At 41.5% G+C, this 22,588-nt stretch overlaps 1 protein-coding gene across 2 annotated transcripts in view; it reads right to left on the bottom strand.

Moving 5' to 3' along the window:
- CLUAP1 (clusterin associated protein 1) overlaps nt 1–22,588 on the bottom strand; it is a 71,760-nt gene that overhangs the window by 15,299 nt on the left and 33,873 nt on the right. For both annotated transcript variants that reach the window (XM_075165910.1, XM_075165911.1), the window contains exons 9-10: nt 10,759–10,831; nt 514–621 (exon numbers count right to left, since the gene is read on the bottom strand). In XM_075165910.1, coding sequence (XP_075022011.1) covers nt 514–621; nt 10,759–10,831 — 181 coding nt within the window. The remainder of the gene's footprint in view (nt 1–513; nt 622–10,758; nt 10,832–22,588) is intronic.

Genomic DNA, 22,588 nt, shown 5'->3' with positions numbered 1-22,588 from the left:
CTGACCAGGGCTCTAGTGGAATCAGCAGCCAGAGGCTGCAATTCCACTCCACATAAACAATGGCAGAAGCCAGATGTCCTTCCCTGAAAGAAATAACTCAGGTGTGTTGCACCCGTGACTGTGTCAGTGCAGGTGGCTTTATGGACTCGCTAAAGGTCTCCTTTTGAAGAAGCCTCTACTAGAATGAGTGTCAACAGCTAAAGGAAAATAAATGCTTTGCAATGAGAAATGGTATTACTTTTCTAAGGCTTTGTATAAAGCTACTTCAAGAATCTGTAAGGCAATACCAAGGAAGGATTTTTCTCACACAGTACTTTTTTCAGTAAATAATCCTTAATTTGCTCCCCTGAAAGCACTATGTTTTCTCCACAAGACACCATCCTCTTACAGCTCATGAGAACTGAGCAGTGCCAATATCCTTGAACCATAACAGGGTCTTCTGACATTTAAGGTTACTCAGATAATTCCAGTATATCCTTCTGAATAAAGGCAACTAAGGAAAGGTTAAGATACCTTGCAGTAGTGTTTCCGTGGTGGTGCGCTGCTTCATGATCTGCCTGTCTTCCACTTCACTGTCGGATCCTTCATCCTCTTGAATCTCTACATCGGAATCATCATTATCTGGTTAAAACAAAAGCAGTTGATAAATATCACTCAAACCAACCCACAACTCAGAACAGCAGTTGGACGCAAGAGATGCTGACATGCTAGCAGTCTCTACCTTTGTTCAAGTCCAAGATTAATTAAAAATGCAGTCGCAGACAGAGCATTGGCTCTACTGACGAGCACAGGGAAATAGTCCACATCCTAAGGAAGGCATCCTTCTACACAAAAGTGCCAAAGCAGCATAGAATATAGACAATTGTCTCGGGACAATCCTCAGATTGTACCATAAAGGTGCTGTTCTAAATACACTCTCTGGGTATGAAGCATACGTACAGTCAGAAGGTGCTATTTCAGCAACTGATTTAAAGATAAAAATCTTTTAAAAGCGTTTGGAAAGTGTAGGGTTATTAATAACATCTCCTAGTCTTTTACCCTAGCATAAGCAATATCCAAAACCATCCCCTTAGACTCTTTGCCTTTCATTTAATCATAGGTTAGAAAAGCACAGTGAGCCATCCCCAGATAAACGAAAGCAGTTACAGCCAAAGCCAAGATGCCTGGAGAGACAGGAAAGCTTCCCAAGATGCAGGAACTTCTTCAAATATTTTCATAATCTGCTTTTGTTTTCTTCTTCCTATCCAAACTAAAGCCTATGTGGTCCCTTACTACCAGTTCCCCAGTCACCAAATTGGAACAAACCTAAAGGACTTAGATTAAATTGTCCTTCAGATGTTTGAAAGAATGACAGAAGCCTTCAGATACTTAAAAGTGCCTGCAAAGAAAAGGGCAGACACTTCTGCATGTCAGCTGTATGAACCTTGAGGTTCACATGCATGGTCAACCAAACTGATTCTCCTCTGAGCCTATTCTGAAGCAAAACAGTGGGTGGACAGTTGGCGCAGAAGTTTGTGGAAAGCTTGGAGCAGGCTCTGCTCCATTTAAGTCTCCTTCCATCCCATGAGCTTTTTCCCTCTCTCCTTGTTCATGCCAGCCTGCTTGTGCAAGCTCCTTGGCTCACTAAGACCAAGCTCTGCTTTCCAGCTACTGCCCACTCGTGATTATTTACTTCCCTCTTCAAACATTCAATCCATGAGCCAGACCCTCAGCTCCTATCATCTTATGAACTCTTCTCACTCGTGCAGAGATGAGCCCCTCTCCACCAGCTGATCCTACAGCTCAGAGCTGATGCTGCGTGGTGGCCTGCCCATGGGAGCTTATGGAATTAGCAGTGCTATGACAAACCCAACAGGACCAGGTGTGAGGTCAGCACCCAGCGCAGCAACAAGAGCTGTTAATTATTTAAAGAAAATAGGCAATTCTTTCCCAGGTACATTTAATTACACACATCTGAGCTGAAAATGGAAGTAACTGCTTTAATTATGATTAGTAATGAGCAATATTTAATTATCAAACAATATACAAATATTAGACACTTTTCCACAATCTTTTGCATTGCACTATTAAGTTAATGACAAAATATAACGGCAAGGGATGTATGTGATTCCCTGGTAAGATTATGAGGCTCCAGCTACAATTTCTATTTGTGTTGCACTTTCTTCTTTGGCAAGTGAAGGAATCACTCACTGCTGTGTGACCTGAATGCTGTTTCTGTTTACCCGGTATTCAGGAAAGTGAGGTTTTGTTCAGCCCTTGCCCGGGCAAACTCCTTGGGAAGAGCCACATGGAGCCTAAATAAAGGATTCAGGTTCACGCTCCATTTGTTAAAGAGCGAGACTACCTCATCTGCGGTGGCTGCCACTGCTACTACTAAAATGCCCTCATTCTTATTTTGTGGGTGTTTCTTTTTTTCCTTCTTTTATTCTTTATTTTTTGAGCAGCAATTCCTCCCTTTCAGGTTCTGTCATTTGTGCTCCTCCTGTTACGCAGCACCACTGGCCAGAGCTGAGGATGCCGCAGAGAGCCCTTATGATTACTTTGCCAAACCACTTCTATTTCATCCCCATTAGCACTTTGTGCTTCTCACTGGGATCTCCTGAGCATGAGCTGCCAGCTGAGACGGGGACTAATGGAGCCAGTGCTCTCCGCTGACAACCCAAAGCGGCAAACCCAGCTCACACCACTTTGGGAACGGACTTACAGCAGAGAAGCATAGCAATGCGATTCTGCTCTGGGTGGGGGCACAGATGTAACAACACGGGGTTTAATTTTACATTTTGCTTTTCTGAAAACCTTTTTTTTTTTTTTTTTTAAAACCTTTTGTGAGAACAGACTCTCAGATATAACACATAAAATATATTTCCCTTGGGACAAAGCAGTGGTAAGCAGACAAGAAAAAACAGGCATGAATCTGCCATCCTCCTTTTGCTGTATGTAGATGCGCTCTTTCCTAACTACCCACGTTGATGGCTTAATGCTCTCCCGAACCGCGTGAACCCTTACAGCTCTCTGTAACGCACTCCTGGGCACTCCAGCCATTTCTGACCCATTTCAACTTGCAAAAAGGAAGCTCATTTCATCATGTAATTCCCCACAGTATCTTTCTGTTGGAAAGTGGGACTTGCAGGAAGATCCCATGGTGAATAAGTGCCCTGTGATAGAAGTGATACCTACTGTGGAGAGAGCATCAGTGGCTGGAGGGCCCCAAGCTGCTGCTTTTTGAAAGGAAATGGTTTAAACACAGCTTTTTTCCCCCCTCACCCAGCCTTTTTCTTCTTTCCCTCAGGTTCTCTGCTATTTCCTTTAACCTTCTCCCCCACTAACTCAGATGCTGTACCTGTCAGTGATGAGGTCGCAGTTTTCTGCTGTTCAGCCCACGCGTGGATGCCACTGAATACCTCTGGCAAGCCCCAGAAAAGGATGCCTTGTGCCCCAGCTCTACCTCTTGTCTTTCACAGCGTGCTCGACAAGCCAAGCCAGTAGCAACTGAATGCCTAGCCTTCATTTACGCCTTTAAAAATCCTGGATTACTTTTCAATACAAATGAAGAGAAAATTAATCAGGTGAATTATCAGCATATAAGCACTGTGCATAATTTTTCCTACCAAGTTGTGACTTTGAAACACGCTGGAGGATCAGAAAAGTGGAGATGCAAATGCAAATTCAGCAACAGTAAAATCTGTGCTTCCAAGCCTCCTGCTCACCACTTGGAAAGATGTCGAGCACCTTTTCATTTACAAAAAAATAAATGTATTGCTCTAACCCAGCTCAATGTCTGCTATCACCAAGCCCGGCTCTGTCCAGCGTACAATCCGAGTTATCATCAGCTGAGCAGAATCGTGCTGGGCCAAAATCCCAAGGACACAGAAGCAGAGTATATCGCTGAAAATTTATTTAAATACACAAGATAAAGACAAGCTGAGTACAGGCTTCTTAGTGGGATTAAACGGCAGACTAGTCTAATGCTGTGTGTGACCTGTCCTAGCTAGAGCACTACAGGGTTCCACCATCCTTCATCCCTCAGTGTACATGCCCAGTGTGTCCAGTTTTCAACAAAATATTCTTGGTATTCATAAAAAGGTGACAATTCAGAAAGTTTCACTTAACAACATACAGAAAGAAAGTACTTGTTGCCCTAGGAGAAGTCACAACCACATTTGTGTAATACTGCAGAACAGAAATTACACTGCATCAATTCCGGGGAGACAAAGAACATTCTTTATGAAGAAAACGTAGATTTTTCTTAGTATCAGCATAAAGCAACGAAGATAAAGCATATTACTACAAAATCCCAGGTACTAGTACTTGGAGTACGGAACACATTCTAATGGAGCTGGCTTATGAGATTTGCATGGGTTTACGTGAAGATTAATTGACTTTTCACAATAAACTGCTATTCAGCAATCCACGTGCCCAAATTTAGGCCAATGCTGGCAGTTTACTGGAGCTTAAGGCTGGTATTTTAACAAGCTCCTGTATTTTTACCACAAAAAGGTAACCAACAGAACAACTCTATGAAGTGTGTTTGGCCCATTTCCCCATTGCTGTGATTTACTGCACGGAGAATACTGGCAAAACATCAGACAACCTGAGAGAGAATATACTGCCTTACATTTCAACATTTCCATTTCATAAAGGTGGGTTTCAGTCACCTCAATTAGTTTCATTTAAAGTAGTCCAGCCACAAAAAGTACATCCTGGTTACAACTGAAATAATGCGTCTTCTAAGAGCAGTGTATTTGTTCCAAAGCATACCTACTGTTTCCAGAAAAAGCCAGAGCAAATACCTGGACCGATAATACTATATTTAAATTATTTAATTTTTGGTAATTTGCAACGCTTGAAGGAAAACCAGCATGATTTAATAACTTACCAGTGATTTCATTACAGATTTGTTAGTTTGCATAAATACTCAGATATTTGTTAGTTTGCATAAATGTATCCAACTGTAAAATAAGAAGGTACTGTGGTGAAGATAATGAGCCAAAGGACATCGCTTACTGATATGCTTTAGAATTAGATGTAAGTGTTGTTTAGCATGTTCAATTTCATAATAAAAATCAATGCTTTGAAAACACAGGCACTGGCTGCACAGCAATTACTGGATTCAGCAGGATGTTGATTTTGGTGAAAAAAACACCATGAGAAAATCAAGCAGGCAACTGACAGCCACTTGATCCACAATAAAATCCATTTAATAAATAGCACGAAATTTTAGAACAGGAAAAAAAAAAGGGTGGATTGGGATTTTAATGTGACCAAAGGGAGAGTGAAGTTGAGTTCCCACTTGAAAGCCTCGGTTCTACCAAACCTATACTCGTGTCTCACCAAACGCAGAGACACTAGTTGCGTACATCCGCCTGAATACTTACAGATTTGCAGCGCTGCAATTTGAACAGGAAGAAATGCTTTGACATATAAATTTCAGTAGGGAACGTCCTTTGTCCTTAGCACAAAACTGACATCCTTCATCTGATCTCTGAGAAAAGTTCATCCTGCTACTGAGAGCGTAGCACGGGTCCAAACACCCGTGGCTCCTACTAACTTCAGCAGAAAGCTTGGATGTTCTGACCTTCGTATACTCAAACTGGGCAATAACATACCAACAAACACCAACCAGCAGTATCCACACCAGCTACAGTATCCACACTCCCATTTTTAACTGTAAGCATGATTAACCACGGCCCAGGGAAGCAATAGGTCTCTGTCACTTGAAATAATTAAAAATAACTCTCGATGACAAGCTCCATTTAAACTGGGATTTGTAGTCCTGGCACAGGAACAAGTAGCTAAGATACTTTTTGGCCCATTTTATAGAGAGGTCATATTCAGTGACCATAACTATTTCTAATGATCTCGAAAGCCAAGAATCCATCAAAGTACTATTAAATTAGAACATAAATTTGCAATTATTTAACAAGCAAAACACAAGACTATTGTGGACAAATTCCAAGTGTCTGTTACAAGAAGACGGATGGTCTGAGCATCCTGCTGGTGACAGTGCTGAGCATTAGCAGTATCATCCAGCCGTCTCGCCCTCGTGGAAATTACCCAGTGACTCACTGCTATACTTGAAATGCCGCAATTGTTGCAACGGGGCTTTTTGTTTATCTGCTGTCAGATTTTAAAGCATCAGTTCTGGAGTAGAAAGGGTACAAGAGATTCAGTGCAGCACCAAACTGCAACAGCGTCGTGCGATTTGCTATCCAAAGCACAACATCTATTTGCTCTGTTTAATTGAGCAAGACGATAGAGCTAAGCGCATTTTGCTTGGCTGTCAGAAAAGAAAGAGTTAGCTCGGCAAGTAGAACTGGCCAAGGAAACACTTCGGTTGTGTATCGAGCAGAACTGAAGCTCTCCGGGAGCATCAGTTAATCCTGTTGCTATTGCTGAACAATATTGGAGCAGCGCAAATTTCAAAATGCTGTGTAACATGGGTGTTTGTTCATTCTACAGCACAAGCAAGAGTATGCAGGGTGGGCCGACTGGAGCGGCACACCAGAAAGTGGTACAGTCAATGAAAAATGCAGTTTTACAGCAAATACATTTGCAAACCAAAATCAAATCCTAGGCATAGTGTTACTCAAAAGAAATACAGGAAATATTTTGAAAAATTCAAAGGGTTTATTTTTATATTTTCAAAACAAAATATTTTACTTTTTTTAACTATCGTTTATATCGTCTGCTTTTAAATCGACAAAAAAAACTTAAAAAGAAAGAATGCGAAAAAACACACGTGGAAAAGTGTGTAAAAAAGTGAGAAAGAAAGATCTGTAAATGTAATAAGCTGATTAGTCTGAAAAAATGTATTTCGGTCTAGAAACATTTCCACTTGTTACTTTTTGCTCAGTAAACATGTTTTTTCAACCTTGGATGAACCTGAAAAAACATCTTGAATTTCTGCTGTGGTCAGTGACCTTCCCAGCCCTCTCCTCTCACACCAAACCATTATCAGAGCAACTCTTCACGTATCTACACCTGACAATAGTTCTATCAACAGCCTTCACAGTGCTCATCCGAGCAGTGTCTAATACAAGGTTTTAAGAGTCACTGTGCCATTAACCACAAGGAAATCAAGCCCTGAGTTTCAATTGGCATGTGTCACTTTGCATCAACCTTGGACGTGCCACAAGGACAGCACGCTGTGTGAAAAACACCACATCGTATATTGGTTTCTCTAAGAGCATCTTATGTGAAATAAAGATTACAAAAATAACAGCAATTTACTTACCGCTCATCACAAAAAACATTTCTGTACTGCTGCAAATACCTAACTGCATATATTTTCATCATGTAAATAATACTCAAAGCCTGATCTGTATCTAGAGTTCAACATCTTTACATAATTTAAGAATAGCTTTTCACATAACCTAGTGTTAGCTTTTCTTTTTTTTTAGTGCAGTGGTTTTATGGGGATGCTCTGTCAGAAATAAAAGATGATTTGCAATGTATGCTAGCAAAAGAAAAAAAGAACCAGGCTGTTTCTGAATTACACTAAACATTTTTGCAAATTTTAGGTGAGTACCATGACATAGTCACAGGCTTTCTATATTCTTAACACAAACCTGCACAATTCAACCTACGTTCCACAGCTCTTTACAAGAAATATGATCCAGGTTTCTCTGGTATTAGTTCAGCTTGAAACTCAGCTGAGAGCTGTCCAGAATTCCTGCAATTTCTGCTGCAGAGAAATGAACTGTTAATTTGCAACCTTTCTTACCAAATTAGCAGGAGATAAGGTCAAAGGATCCAGACAATAAGAGCACTGCATCAATTACGAAGGTACGCAAAGGTAAGAGTGCTTACAGGGGCAGAATGGATGCTGACTTTTATCAGTTAAGGGTAACAAATTTATCACCAGATTCCAGCCTATGCTGTTAGAAGAGCCTCATTAAGTGTTTTGCAGCTCTCAGGGGCAAAGTGTAATGAGAGTTAGAGAACCTTCCCTTTTCCTTGCAGGGGACACTGTCCCCGCGCTACCCCTCTGCGAAGGAAAGCCATGAATCTGTTCAAACGAAGCTCACTCCACCACCCCGGACCTTCAAGATTCAGCCAGAGAGTCTTAGGATACCGGGAGACATCAGGCCAGCCTGCCCGCTGTCCACTGAGCGGAGCTGCAAGGGGAAGAAGCGAATCCCTTCGTCTCCAGAACCCTTTGCATGAGCAAGACCAAGTCAGAGCAGGGTCTACTTTAACAGTCCTGCGAGCGGGCGCAATGTGTTTGTTGGGTTGAAGGCCCAGACAACAAAGTCCTAAATTTTTTGACAAACTGAAGATGGAAGAAAACTTAGGATAAAAACACTTTGCTTGGGGGGGGGAGGGGGGCATTACTCAAAAATGCAAGTGGAATAAGGAAGTGTTTTTTCCTCCCAAAACTACTTTAGAAAGATGTTTCTGATGGTGAAGAAAAGCCCTTCTTTAATCTTCCTTGTGTCTGTCTCATTAACAGGGCACATGCTATCTCAGAAGGAGGATGTAGCATGCAGAATCTCCAAACATAGGTGAAAGAAAGTTTAAGTGCTCATGCCTGTAGCATTTTATGCCGTTTGCCCACAATACACACAATGCTCACAGTACTCATTGATAAAATCGCTAACAGCCAGACCAAGCTTGTAGGGCTCTCGGGAATCCTCTACGGCAGAAACCCCATCCCTTATCGTGCTTCCTACTTCCAGTGTGAATTTCACTATTGACCTTTGGGGGGGGTTGGGCAGGCAAAGCTGTTCAGTGACGCTGCACCGATTCTGCTGCTGTTTCTTTCTTTCCTCTTGTGCAAAAAATGTATTTTTCTTGTGACTAGGATCCTGCGATTAAAGTAACCTTCTGTAAACGTATCCCTAATACGGCACTATGCCATTTAAGACACCAACCTCTGCATTCTCCTTCCAAAGCAAATCTCTTCGTTTTGAATTGTATAAAGGGCGTCATTTAACTAATAATGAGAAGAGGAGAGTGGGGTCTGGTCTAAGGGGAAAGCACAGCTTGGTACCTGATCGTTATATGTTAGCAAACCGTGGTCTCAGAGAGCTTTACAACAATCAATAAATTAACCTTACAGCACCCCGTAATGAAGCCGTGCTCCATGCTCGTTACTGGGGAAACAGCCTCCGAGAGCCAAATTTATTGTCTCAGTTACACCTCTGCAAACTTCCACACCGTGTGCAGATAAAGGCAGACTGGAGCTGACAAAGATGACTTGATTTTCCAAGGTTATGGGACAATCAATAAATGAGCCAGCACTGAAAAACAGGATCTCGGTGCTTTTATCACTAGAATAATTACTAATTATGACAATTAAGTACTTGAATAAAGATGTATTATGGCAATATTTTTAGGTCATTAAGTCATAATCACGTGTTCTTAGGTGGCAGTTAAATCACTCACTAAAAGGCAAGGTTCACATTATTTCTGTTATGCAAAATGACTAAGTTTTCCAAGTGAAAATCCACAGACGAGGAGAAAGCAGGTCAGCAAATTTTCACGTTATACTTCATAATGCTAATTACTGATGATAGATGTTCTTCTCCTCTTGAACTTATTTACCCTGGAAACTGTCAGATAGCAGGATCTGGTCTTTTTCACTCAAGTAAATCCTTGAAACAATTCCATATTGTAATTTATGTTACAAATCCTATGTTTCAGCTAAAACTTCTTCACTGCATTGACATAAGAAGATGAGATCAAAGATGGGCAGAAATGAGTGAATTTCCTCTTTCATGAGCTTGCTCTGAAAATCTCTGCCAGCAAGCAAACTGTGAAGCACAACTTTTATGTCCTTACTCAATTTCAGCTTTCATGAACTCTTCGTCTGATCCTGAGAATTAACTCCCCTTTTATTTTTTCCCACTACCATATAAAAATGCACATATCGCAATATTAAATTCACAGGGGTAATTAATGAGGAAGTTCTTGCTGATGCTTGGCTCAAAAGGAGCAAACTCTGGTTTGTTAGCTTTCTGCAAAATCTCAAGAGTTATTATTCCCTTCTGATCCTCAGCTAGAATTCTAATTAATTAAGAGGAAGTTTAGAAAAAAAGAAAAAATCCCAAATTTTAATTGCATTCACATTTTGCAGGTACACTAAAATCAAGCAAATGCAAGCAGGCAAACGTGGACCCTGCTTTGAAGATTAGTGATATTAAAGGGCCTTTCAAACTGAGAATTTTTCATCTGTGAAAGTTATGATCTGATAGACACATCACAAAGAATTAATCCAAACACGTAAACAAACTCCATGCCATGCAATGTGGCAGGCTAACTGCTGAGGACAGAAATTATATTCTGGTTTTGCAAGGCACACCAGCACATGTGTAATATGAGGCAGCCAAGCAGTCCCACAAACCAATGAGACTGGGTAGAATCCTCTAACCGAGTTTGTTCACAAACCAACCGTTCATCAGCAATGCCACTGTGCTGGGACAAGTGCTGTGTCCACAGCTAGCCCATACAGGCTTTGATAATAGTAAAATGAAGCCTAAAATCTGCTCACTGTAATTGCACAGGATGTTTAGTGGATTACTGCTTCCATCCCTCAGTACTGCAGGTAAAATTTACAAGGCGGAGGAGCATTTCACAGAGGTTAGGTTCCCTATTTCACTGTTGTCCTTTTAAAGCTATAATAATTCCACTTTTTCTAATATAGCCTGTTGACTCTGTCATCTACCCCTTCAGAATTGTAAGTGAATACTTATACATAAAGCAGCCAGTACTTCACAATTTTTCTGCTAATACAAGCAATGAAGAAATCCCACTTACTTCCACTCTTAAGCAGGTGCTGTTCCTCTTCCTTCAGCCTGTTCTGCATAAGATGTAGCATGTTTGCTGCTTCCTGTGAGAGGTGAAGACAACTGAATTAGAAAAGCTGCCACATTGCCCAGTCAAGTAGCTAATTGGATGGTCCTACAACAACAGTTAAGGGCACTCACAGGCCAGACGAGAATAGAAAATTTCAGCATTGAAAATACTTTATGGAAAAAAGGTCTTAATTGAAACATGGGAGCTCCTACTTACTTTGCCCATGAGGATCAGGGTATAAAGCATGTACCCAGGTGAAACAGTGCACTGAAAATCAACCATACATTCCCACCAGCTGAAACCTCACTTATCACATTGAAAATGAGTTCATTTGTCTTCATCCCACAGAAGATTACTGCCGTTACAGAATGAAAGGGGCTTTCTTTGGAAAGCAGTCTTTGGCAGTTGTTTTCAACCAATACTCTATTAAACAGAAGCAGTTTGTGAAATGACTGACACAAACCAAACCAAACCAGAATAAATTCACACATTTCCATGCATGCAAACAAAGTGGGAGCAAAAAGCCCTATCAATAAGCTGGAGAAGTATAGCCATATACTATACTATAGTATTCAGGTGCAAAGGAGAACCATGACAGTAAGACTGCACAAGGTGGTTTGTTGATTTTCTTTTTTGAATATAGCAGGTTGTTAGATAAAAATATGCCGAGAAACACTATTGTAATGACAGTATGATAAAGTTATGACAAATGCAGTTCAGAATAAATAGAAAGAGGTAGGTAGAATGCTGTGCTGAGAAAGAGAAGCAAATCACAAGTCTCAACCCATTCAAATGAAGGCCAATGATAATAGAAAATGTTGCAAAAAGTCGCACAAGGACTTATAAAACCTGTCTCGCACAGTCAACTGAGTAAGAAATGCGACAGCCCAGAAGGGAAGAAGCAGGCTGATGGTAGCAGGGGGAGTGGCAGTTAAGACAGACGTTCTCATTCCAGCATAACGGATTAGTAAGAAAACATGGCTGGCTCTGTAGACAGTAACTGATGAGAGTAATTTTAATCTTCTAGGATGCATGCACTTGCAGAGCACCACAGACCTGCTAGACTAAAGGGACTATTTGATTGCTGAACAACACAAAGCAATTGTAGGAGGTGTTTCGCTGAGTTCATTAAGTCCTCCATCCAGTTAGGACTAAAATCTAGCAAAGATACCAAGACACTGAATTTTAGGAATTAACGTTTGCTATTGCAACGGCAGCATCAGACAGAAAAATATATTTTTAATGACATCTAGTCATCAAAAGTTTGGGTAATGTTAATGGTGAATAGCAAACTAAACTATCAATAGAGTAGGCAGGATATGAAGACAATCAGATTCAGATAGAACCTACAATACTAAACAGGTGGCAAACAACTGATGGAAGGATTTAGCCACAAATTTCGCTAGTTTTAGTCTCTTCTACAATTCCAGTCAAGCAAGACAAGTAGATGGGAATGCTAATTAACTGTGGATGGAACTAACATTTTTCTGAGCCTTTGATTTCCTATGCAAAATATGCATAGAACTAAAGAAAATAAAAAGACACCAGTTGCTCTGACATGGTCAAATCTGCACATTTACAGTGCATTTGCAGAAAGGAAACATGGGCTTCGCTGGAATATCTGTGGGACAGAGGGAAGTGAGAAGAGCATCTGAAAACAGTTGAACGGTGGGCAATCTTTTTACACTTTCAGATGGAAATGTGTATCCACACGTATGGCAATAGTGTGCTAGCTGAGAAAGGAAAATCTCTTCCCACCAACCTGCAGGTAGCAGCAAACCACCAAGTCCCACCCAGCACACAAGGAAGTTGCTGGAAACAGAGGCCTGGGGACTGGCTTGCATGACGCATCACAACTTGGCATAAACATTTGTGTCTTGGGAGTTGAAATTCACGCTGAAAAAGTTTGCAGAGATGATGTTTACAGGTGGTAAGGGGAAGTGATGTAAATCCCCCATACCTGGTGAAAAACCCAGCTCAGTGCCTCGCTCAAGGCCACAGAGGGAATAAATTCTGATTCAAAAATCTGCTTTGGACAACTATGCAAAATGCCTGCTGTACAAACTCTCCAGCACTAATAGAGACAATGGCCCCACAGACACTAGGAAGACTGCTAATGATTGCTTGGGATTGTAGAAATAACACTGTGAAACATATAGAAAATAACATAAATAACAGAAATAACACAGCAGGCATGACAGCTTCCAGGGCTATAAAGCAGAAAGGTCATGATGCAAAATCATTCTGAATGAGACACTCCAACAGCAACTTGCAACAATATAAACTACTGAAATCCCTGAAGTGATGGATATATATTCTGCAGGGAAAAGCTAATTCCACCTGCAAGAATGAAGAAGGAAAAGATACAAGCATATTTTTATAACTTGTTTCATGTAGGTTCAGAACATTTTAAATACCCTGTTTAGAAAACTGCTCTTTTTTATTAATTCCTTCGATAAAGAACAAATGACAGTGAGGACAGAAGAGTGTGACCAAAGACCAAAGGAAAGGTAAGATGCGGTTATGGTAAGTGGGCCAATAAAGGTTACCTGCGTCCTCTTGATCCATGCTGCTGACCACGATACAGGTGACCTCTGTATAGCAGCAACACATCTGCACACTGCCTGCACACCTGCACAGCTCAGTCCCGCTGAGAAGGGTAACCACTGCGATGATTACCATTTTCCATCCCCTTCAGTGTTAGCAAAGCCTTTTTGAAGACTGATTAAAGTCGTGAGGCAAACTTTTCAGAGGTTTCTACCCACTGGTGTTTCCTTCGGTCTCTGTAGCATATGCCCATTCTAAGACCTTCCTCTGCAACAGTGGCTCCCAGCATTTTCTGACTGAGCCTCACAGTTGCTGTCTTCTTTCCCTATCTTTTCCTCCCCATCTGCTTTCTCCCAGTCAGTCATAAGATTTAAAGACAGTCAGTGATTTAAACGAGTCTTGCCCCTGTCCCAGCAAACATTTACAATACAGCCTCCCCATTGCTATGTCCTTGGGACAAATGGAGTGAGTGAGGGATCAGTCAGCCACCTGAATCTCAACCCACGGGCTGTTGCAGCCTACACAGTGCATATGGCAAAGAAAATCTACAGGGAGGAAGAAAAGAAAGGACATTTCCCAAATGTCACAGGGACAAATTCATAAACCCAGAAAACATTTTTAAAATGTTCATGGACCAGTGAAATACTGGGTACAGATACAATCATTGCCTAATACTGTAATTCCAGGCACAAGTTGAAGCTGGCAATCCAGATCCAGCCAAATAAGCAGTCACCCTCCCCTGCACCCTGGGCCACTCGCTCTTTCCCTTTTCTCACCCTGCTGACTCTGGTGCAAGCATTTCTGCAGCGACACAAAAGAAACCTGGTGAAAACTAATCCATCAAAATAAAATGAAGCCAGGCAAATTCTCCACTGCGGTTCAGCACGTGGCTACGCAAATTCTTGACTGGCACAACGGAGGACGGGGTGTTGCAGTTGTGGGAAAACCAGCAGGGGTAAGAAGATGGGGTACTGTTTGTTTCAGCTTCAGTGCTGGTTTATGGACATAAATACAAGAGAAATGAAGTCTAAGAAAATAGTTTAACCATACAGATGAGCCACTTTTCCCTGTTTCCTCTAGCCTCTCACCTGTGCTGTTGCCAGCAGCTTAGCTAACCTCATACCAAGCCAGCCCAGAGTCAACTGGCAGGAAAAACATTGATTTTCTACTGGTTTAGATTTCCGAGTAGCTTGATGCATGGTCGGTCAAATGCCTCTGTCAGCCCAAGGGAGCTGCTGAGACTGTACAACATCGTCCCTTTCAACAGCACTGCATCAGTTTAGCTCTGCTGCCAGACTACACCCTGCAAAAGCTTATCAAAAACTGCAGCAACAAAAACTGTTTCAAAAGGGCAGCCTCAAACCAGCTGGAGCCAGGAGAGCATCAGTTAAGTGCTGTTTACAGTCTTAACAAGTAAGATTTTCAAAGGAGAGGGCAGAAGTGATGGCAGATCATATACCTAGAAAGTAAACAAAATTTATCGTGTAATTTTTTGAAGTTACATATTCATTTAGAATCTGCAGAGAAATCTTAGTTCTTAGTGAAAGAATTACAACAGCTTCATTGGTTTATGATTTTGAGTTTAAAAACAATGACAACTTTTAAACAGCTGAGTCAGGGCAGCTTCAGCTTCTCTTTCTCCCTGCTGCTTTTAATGACTGCAGTCACCAGGCTGCATTTTTTGGCCTGACCAGCTTCCACCTTCGCTGCAGACACCACTCCCCCCACTTCACATTATCTTAACAGATGTGATTTTTATCAGCTCAGTGAAAACAAGACCATGCTAATCAGAGATGTTTTGCTGTTTTAGGCTGGCCACTTTTGCGTGACCCAGGGCTTCTGAAATGTGACAACGGAGAAAAGCTAAGGGTGTGACGACCATAACGTCACAGATGCTCTTTCAACACATTATGTCGTACAATGGACTTTAATAGACTCGCACTCCGCACAGGACAGCGGTCAGGTTTTCTGCGCAGAGCGGCAGAGTGACAGCCCCATGAGACAAGAGAGTGGCCTTGACCTCGCGAAGCACCCGTGGGCAACGGCCTGGGCGCCTGGGGACTCTGTACGAGCAGGAGCCAACATTTAGGCGCCCTGTTCGGTCTCTCCAGTAAACAAACAAGACTGAAATGCTGCAGGCAAACACTGCATGTATCTTACTCTATAAGCGAACTTTACCCAAATTAAGTGGCAGCATATGCTATGGAACCACAGTGTCAAATTAACGCAATTAAAGTACCAATTAACACAAAATCAGAGCCAGCCTGCCCTGTGAGAGGAGGCTTCCAGGCCCTTCAGGACACCAGAGATTATTGAGGCTGAAAATCCAGCTTTAGAGGCAGACAGATCTCTGCCAAGATGGAAATTTTCCTCCTCGGTCTCGTATATTATGCAGCCTTTCCTAGGTGTAAATCTGCCCTTTAACGAGTAATCAAATCAATCACTTTGCAAACTCGGAGCAGCCAGCCTAGTGAAATGGGCAGCAAGGCAGGACTTTGTTGGTAACGCTTAGACCTGCAGAACAACCCGGGCTCCAAGGGATCTTCAGAAGCCCCCAGCCCAACCTCCTGCTCAAAGGAGGATCAGCAATGGGATCAGACCACAGCTCAGGGCTTGAGCTAGTTGGTCTTTAAAACCTCCAAGGAGAGAGACCGATCAACCTGTCTGGGCAACCTGTACCGATACCTGACTATCTAAACAGTGAAAAAGTTTCCTTATATCATCAAGTCAGAACTATTTTTCATTGCTAGTAATTTGCCCATGTCTTTTAGCATGTAAGAGTTCAGTTCACCTTAGTCACCAGTTACATCACAGCTTTCTACAGCAGGCACCTTATCTTGTGACAGAGAAACAAATGCTCTATATACAGTCAATAGCAACAGGAAATAAAGAATCCTTTTGTTGACATACTAGGACAAACAAAGGCTTTTAAACCAAATAAGTTTTACTTATGTTTGCAATCAACTGTGCCCATTTCAGCAAGAATGTTACCCATCTTCTACAGCACACTGAATGCACTGAAGACAAGTGTATATTTTTGGTAGAATGGAGTTTGAATGAGCACAATACAGATATTCTGTAGCTCAATCTATTTTATTTGGCAAAGCAGATGGCTCTCCATCTTATATTTGACTATGAAAGTCTTTGGAAAACAGCAATAAACCAAAACACATGGCTGTTTGGCAGAATGTTGTAATATCATCTAACCTATTGCTCTGCAGACAAGTAAAATGTCAACTGTGAGTTCCTACAGCAGGGTGAATGGGAGTCGGCTTTGAAAATCTTTTTACAGAAAGCTATACAAAAGCAGAGCCTGAGAAATGCTTTTTCATTTATTGGCTTTTTATTTCATATGCATTATAATTTCTTGAAGAGAAGGATTATTAAACAGCATGCAATTACAACTACATGCAAACTACACACAACTATGTGCAGGGTCTGGGGTGGGGGGGATTGGTTGGGGTTTTTTTTGTTTTTAAAACAGAAGCCAATACGCCACCATGGAGAACATCCTCCAGCAGCAGACCCACAGACAACTAGCTCTGCCACTGATTCAGTGTTTGCCTTAGGGCAAGTGATCCAGGATTTGAATAAGCCACATGATTTCTTGACTGCCAGTCCTTTATGATATACCTAATGCTGCTGAGCATTGTTTTAAACAATAAAATCAAGTTGCTGAAATCACAACATTGAAGACAACTCTATGCCCCTGCAGATTGCAAAGCAGCAAGTCTAAAAAGGCCCAAAACCAGAAAGAACAAAAATGACGCAGTATTTGATAATTTAAAATATCTCAATTTTTTTTTTTTTAAGTTAACCTCAAAGTTTTGTTGGGAAAGTTGTGGAGAAAACACTAGCGGATTTTGAATACAAAGAGTTTGTGCCCTGGAGCCAGCTGGCAGACAACATGGTTACCCCTAAGTAGAAAGAAAAGGAAAAGGAATGGGGAAAACAGGAAGGGGATAAGTATGGAAGAACAACAGGACAACAACTGGAGCTTGCTGACTTTTTTTTGTTCGAATGCTAACATTTCAATTTTTGCCTAAGCTATTTCTTGTGTTCTCAGACATCCTCCCAATCCCAAAAATCTCTCTAGACATCTCTCTCTATGTATAACCTTTTCATTTTAGTAAGGGAAAACAGAGTTTCCTTCTGGTTTTTTTTTTTCCTAGTGATTTGCTAGAGAATAGTGGTAATCCTGCTGCTCTGTAGTACACTTCAAGTGAACCAATTTGATGATGGATTGAATCGCCTCATCTTCACCTTGCCTATTAATCTCAGCAGCTGTTTCTTGCTTTGTTATAGAACAAAGCAGCTGAGATTGGCTCTTGCTACACGCACACAATGGGATTTGTTTTTCATAATAGAGTGTTGCCACTCATTCAGCAGGGGTGAGATAGAAGGACAAGGAGAAATTGTGCGGTGCCTGACCAGAGAATGTGACAGTACTCTTAATAAAAGGAAGCCTGCTAGGTACAACAGAAAGGTACATGAACACAACATTGAGGTTGCACAGCTAAAGTTCATGATAGCATGCGGTGCCAAGCTACCTGGAGCTGTTCTCTAAGAATTGAAGATGATGCTTCGTATCATGCTGAACTACTATTAAATATCTCACCTTAAATTCATGTCCAGTTTTATGATTTGAATTGGAACATGGCTATAGTTATGCTTGACTAAAAGTGACTGCAATGCTACAGGGTTTTTTGCCTTTTTATTCTGTTGAGGAATGAAGACTATGGGAGAGAGATAAGACCCATGTGAAAAGTGGGGCAGAAGAATCTTTACCGACAGGCTTGCTAACCTACGAGTAGGGCTTCAAACGAGGTCTGTCAGGGAATGATGATGATGACAGCATGACGAGAAGTGGGGGCACTGTGAACAGCGAAGGGGAGTCTCTGGTACGTTCCTTCTGAAGGCATCACAAGCGGGAGCCCATCTCAAGTGCCTGTGCACAAGTACACACATCATAGGAAACAAAACAGGAGGAATTAGAAGGTGCATAGGTGCAAAACCTTGATCCCACCAGGATTACAGAAATGTGGTGAGACAGTCTCCATGTTTGGAGGGTTGCACTAGGTGGATACAGGCACTCTAGGAAAAACAGGCTGGGAGGCGAGGAGGAGGGGCTGCTCCCTCTGCCAAGGAGCAGCCTGAATGCGCTGAACATGGCCTTGTGATAGGTGATGAGCCCTTTGAGAGTTTATGGTTAAGGATCAGAGGACAAACTGCTGACCTAAAACAACACAGATCATGCTGCATAAATGAATATTAATTTTAACCTTGAACTTTTAAATGCTTATTGTTAGCAGATCATCTCACTTCAGTAAAAAAACAAACCCAAAAGTCACAGCTGGCAGTATTACCAGAGGGGTCCTTTGGTTTCCCATCTCTTGTCTATAGTCATTTGACCGGGACTTTCGTTTTCCTACAAAAGTTACCAAAACTGAAAACTAAAAAATTCCTTTCCATATCACATGACGTTGCACTCGGCAAATAGTGTAGACCCACAGTGAAGGTGGCTTACAGCCGCTTAGAGCCAGCAATAAAGCAGGACCTTGGCCTTCTGGCACAGAGAAAAGGTTTTGCATCTAAAGGTTATTCTTCTTTGACTGATGATGCCACCTCAGTAATTATGAAGTGCTATCACTGTGATAGAGCTTTCTGATGAATACAGGAGCAGCAACATCCCCCACCCCCCAATATTAAATAAAGTACAGTGCTTTGGAGAATGTGGTCTCAAACAAACGAGCCACTGCTCCAAGTACAGAGTTCTGCACCAGGAAAGAAAATGTGAACTTCTAGCAGATTCTTTGGATCCCTCATCAAGGTTCATACTAATAAATACTTAGTTTTTACAGACGTTTATACATCTTTACTGTTTTGGCCTGAGGAGCATCTGAAAGCCACCACCACTGGCCACTTAAACTTTTTTAGAGGTCATCCTCTAATGAGGATGAGCACACATTGAATGAATTTAAAATCATCAGCCCCTCTTATAAGACCATCTGTCTCCTCCTTATTCTCATTATTCCCATCTTCTCCCTCGCTTTCATGTGCTGAACATCGTCTCTCATCGTTAATAGTCATTTTACAGCAATCATTTCTACTGAAACACATATAAAGCATACTTGAGAGTATTTTATACACTTAACTGATACTCACCAGAAATTCACCAACTGTTATCATAATACTGACACCACTAACTTTGGTGGAAAGGGAAGGGGATTCATTTCTGCTGTAGTGTCATTATTTCACATTATAATTTGATTCATTGTCCTTCTTCAGATAAAGTTTTTTATCCTGAAACTCCTCTTCTGTCCCAGCTAGCCATTACCTGTCATTGATGTATCTATCTAGAATCAAATTCTATTGAAAACCAGCAAATCTTATGCTACTTTACAACATGACTCCGTCTTTCTAGGTTATTCTTTTCCCATGTTAAACCCTGCTAACCTTGCATTTTGCTGCTTCTTGAGGGAGAAGTGTTCACTGAGAGTATTGTAATAGATAGAGTAAAAATACTTCAATAAAGGGGGCAGAAGAGTATTTAGTCATTCAAGCTGACAGAATAGCACTTATCCAAGTGAAACAACAAGTCCGATTTAGTAGGCTCAGTAGAAGGAGACCAAAGAACATTCACGTTGGTCCGTTCACAGCACACAGGCGCCGCAGGACGTAGCATCCTCCCCCAATAAATTCTGACACACCAATTCCAGTGATCACATTTATCAAAATAAACAATCAGATCTGTTAGATCACTACTGAAGTGCACTTTCATCAACAAAAGTCACAAAAATACCTCAAAAGTTTCTTGAAAGGTTTATCTTTTCAAGGAAATACATGTTAATTAACTGAACTTCATTCACGCTATCACGAAAATCAGGAAAAAAGCTAAAATGTTTTCTAATGTAAATGAAATGTATCATAAAGGAAAGCTATCACAGTAAAAAAATCTAGCATGGGCTCTTACCATGACTTTGTTTTGAGGAAAAGTCTTTAGGAAGGTAAACTGCTATCGGGGATCTGTGGGAAAGAGGAGTAAAGAACAGGGTGCCCAGCTGAGCCTTTGCATGGGGTCACCAGAAGGCAGAGACAGGAAAAGATGCCTATGGATCTTATGGCCTCGGATACCTACGCCGATGCTATTCTAACATAGCACCTCCTAATGATACCATGCTCAGACTACACGAAGCCAAACAGTGAAGTGTATTAAAAAACCACACTTAAAGTAACAGGATGCAACACAATCCACAGCAAGTATTTTAAAATTAGATTGGTTTAACGTTTCTCACATACACTTCTTCTGAAAGCTTCCATAATTACTTAGCAAGTTCTGACTTCAGTACGTCCAGCTCAAACACTGCAATAACCACTTTTCGCAGAACAGATAAATTGGAGTTGGAAGTGAATGGCACACTTCATAACCTGAAGTTGAGGGGTAGCGTCTTGAGACTTAAGGCAGATCAGTTACTGTTCCTCTTGAATAAGCAGGCTGCGCATGAAGGTCTCGCCTAGACATTAATACTTTCCCTTTGGGAACTCAAAAGGAAGGGACTACACAGAAAGAGCAAATGAGCTCAGGGGGACGAATTCCAACTAGGGTGCCATATTCGTACATGCTTTGTATGAGCTCTCTTTGCTTCTCTCTACAGCTCTCCCCTCTTATCCTCATAAAGTAAATATGCAATTCTCCCAGTGGCGTGTTTCTTGAGCAACTTTTGATGCAATATAAAAGCTTTCTGCACATGTTACTCCACTTTTTTCTGCCTACACATTACATGTTTTCCATTAGAATGGTCAAACAGTGAACAGCTTGCCCAAAGAGGCTGTGCAGTCTCTGTCCTTGGAGGCTTACAAGACTGGACATGGATAAAGTCTTGAGCAATGTGGTCTGATGCCATAGCTGACCTTGCTTCGAACAGAATTAATCTGTGAATCAGTGACCAAGAAAGCAGGTTTGAAAGTTTTTCAGCTATTTTGACCGGTTTTCTATTAAAAAAACCCCAACAAACCCAACCCAAAACTTTTCACCTCAAATACTCCTCTGCACTATTGTACTGTACTTGTTTGTACTTGCAATATATATATGCTATATATTAGGATGCATGGCAATTCAAGGAATTTGACATATGCTACATGAAAGCTCCCAGAAAGGATACCAGTCCAGCTCTGTGCAACCTTACCCCCTTCATTATGAGCTCTGCCAGTTTTGGAGTCAACTCTGTCTCAGATGAGCTTGAGGCTTCAAATCTGCCTTTACGCCATGACCTTCCCCCCCGTCTCTTGCTGACGCTCCGATGATTAGGATCCCTTCTTGCATGCACGCAATGCACCCTATTTTCATCACTTCCTGGGCCGGCCAGTTCTCCCCCACACCTGTGTGTGCATTTTGCACAGTATGGATCACTTCTTTTCAGATCGATGTAACTCTTTCCTTGACTATCTCCATTCATTCAACAATAATGGGAAGGAGGCACCATAAATACAGAGAAGCCTTCATGAAAACAGATGACATGTATACCAAATGCTTCTGCTGAACTGCTTTTCCAACACTGCTCCTAGAGCACACTTTGCTGTGCCACCGACGAGAGCTGTCTCATTATTCACATAAATTGGGCCATTTTTTGCGCTGTCATGATTCTCCAAAACAAGTACCAGCATAAATGCCTTTTTCAGCTGGCTAAAGCAGCATAGGGATCCTGCCTACGTGTACATCTAACATGTTTAGGCTAGGTTAAGGTTTTCCTTTCAGATTCAGCAAGATCCAGATTCAATAAAGCTGGCTAGAGGCTTGAAGTCAAAGGCCCCAAGAGGATATAAGAAATTCTCCTGAACCATCCAGGAACCACAGGTCAGAGCCAAGGGAGCAGAACATCAGCGGTAACACAGCACTGAGCACGCCACTGAGGATTTATGTGACTGTCTACGACAGAGCATAGCTCAAGAGGATTGTGAAGACACAGAAGACAAAAGGATCGGTAAGGCACCAGCACAGATTGCAGCATGAGACTAATCGAGATCACAGGCCTTTAAATCATCCCCAGAACTAAGAAAAAAAGAAGGGGGGAAAAAAAAAAGACCTAGACTAACATTTTCTGCCCAGAATTTTCCATGCTTTCATGCAAGTCAGCACTAACAGTCAGGAATTCATTGCTGCCTAAAATAATGTGACAGAGAATGGACTTTATCCTGTGAATCAAATGTATTCATCGTTAGTTTACCATAACGACAACTCCTCTCC

Source organism: Calonectris borealis, chromosome 16, assembly GCF_964195595.1.
Source record: "Calonectris borealis chromosome 16, bCalBor7.hap1.2, whole genome shotgun sequence".
NCBI classification, from domain to species: domain Eukaryota; kingdom Metazoa; phylum Chordata; class Aves; order Procellariiformes; family Procellariidae; genus Calonectris; species Calonectris borealis.
Note: the sequence above shows the minus strand (reverse complement) of the source record. Positions and strands in the feature narration are given on the sequence as shown.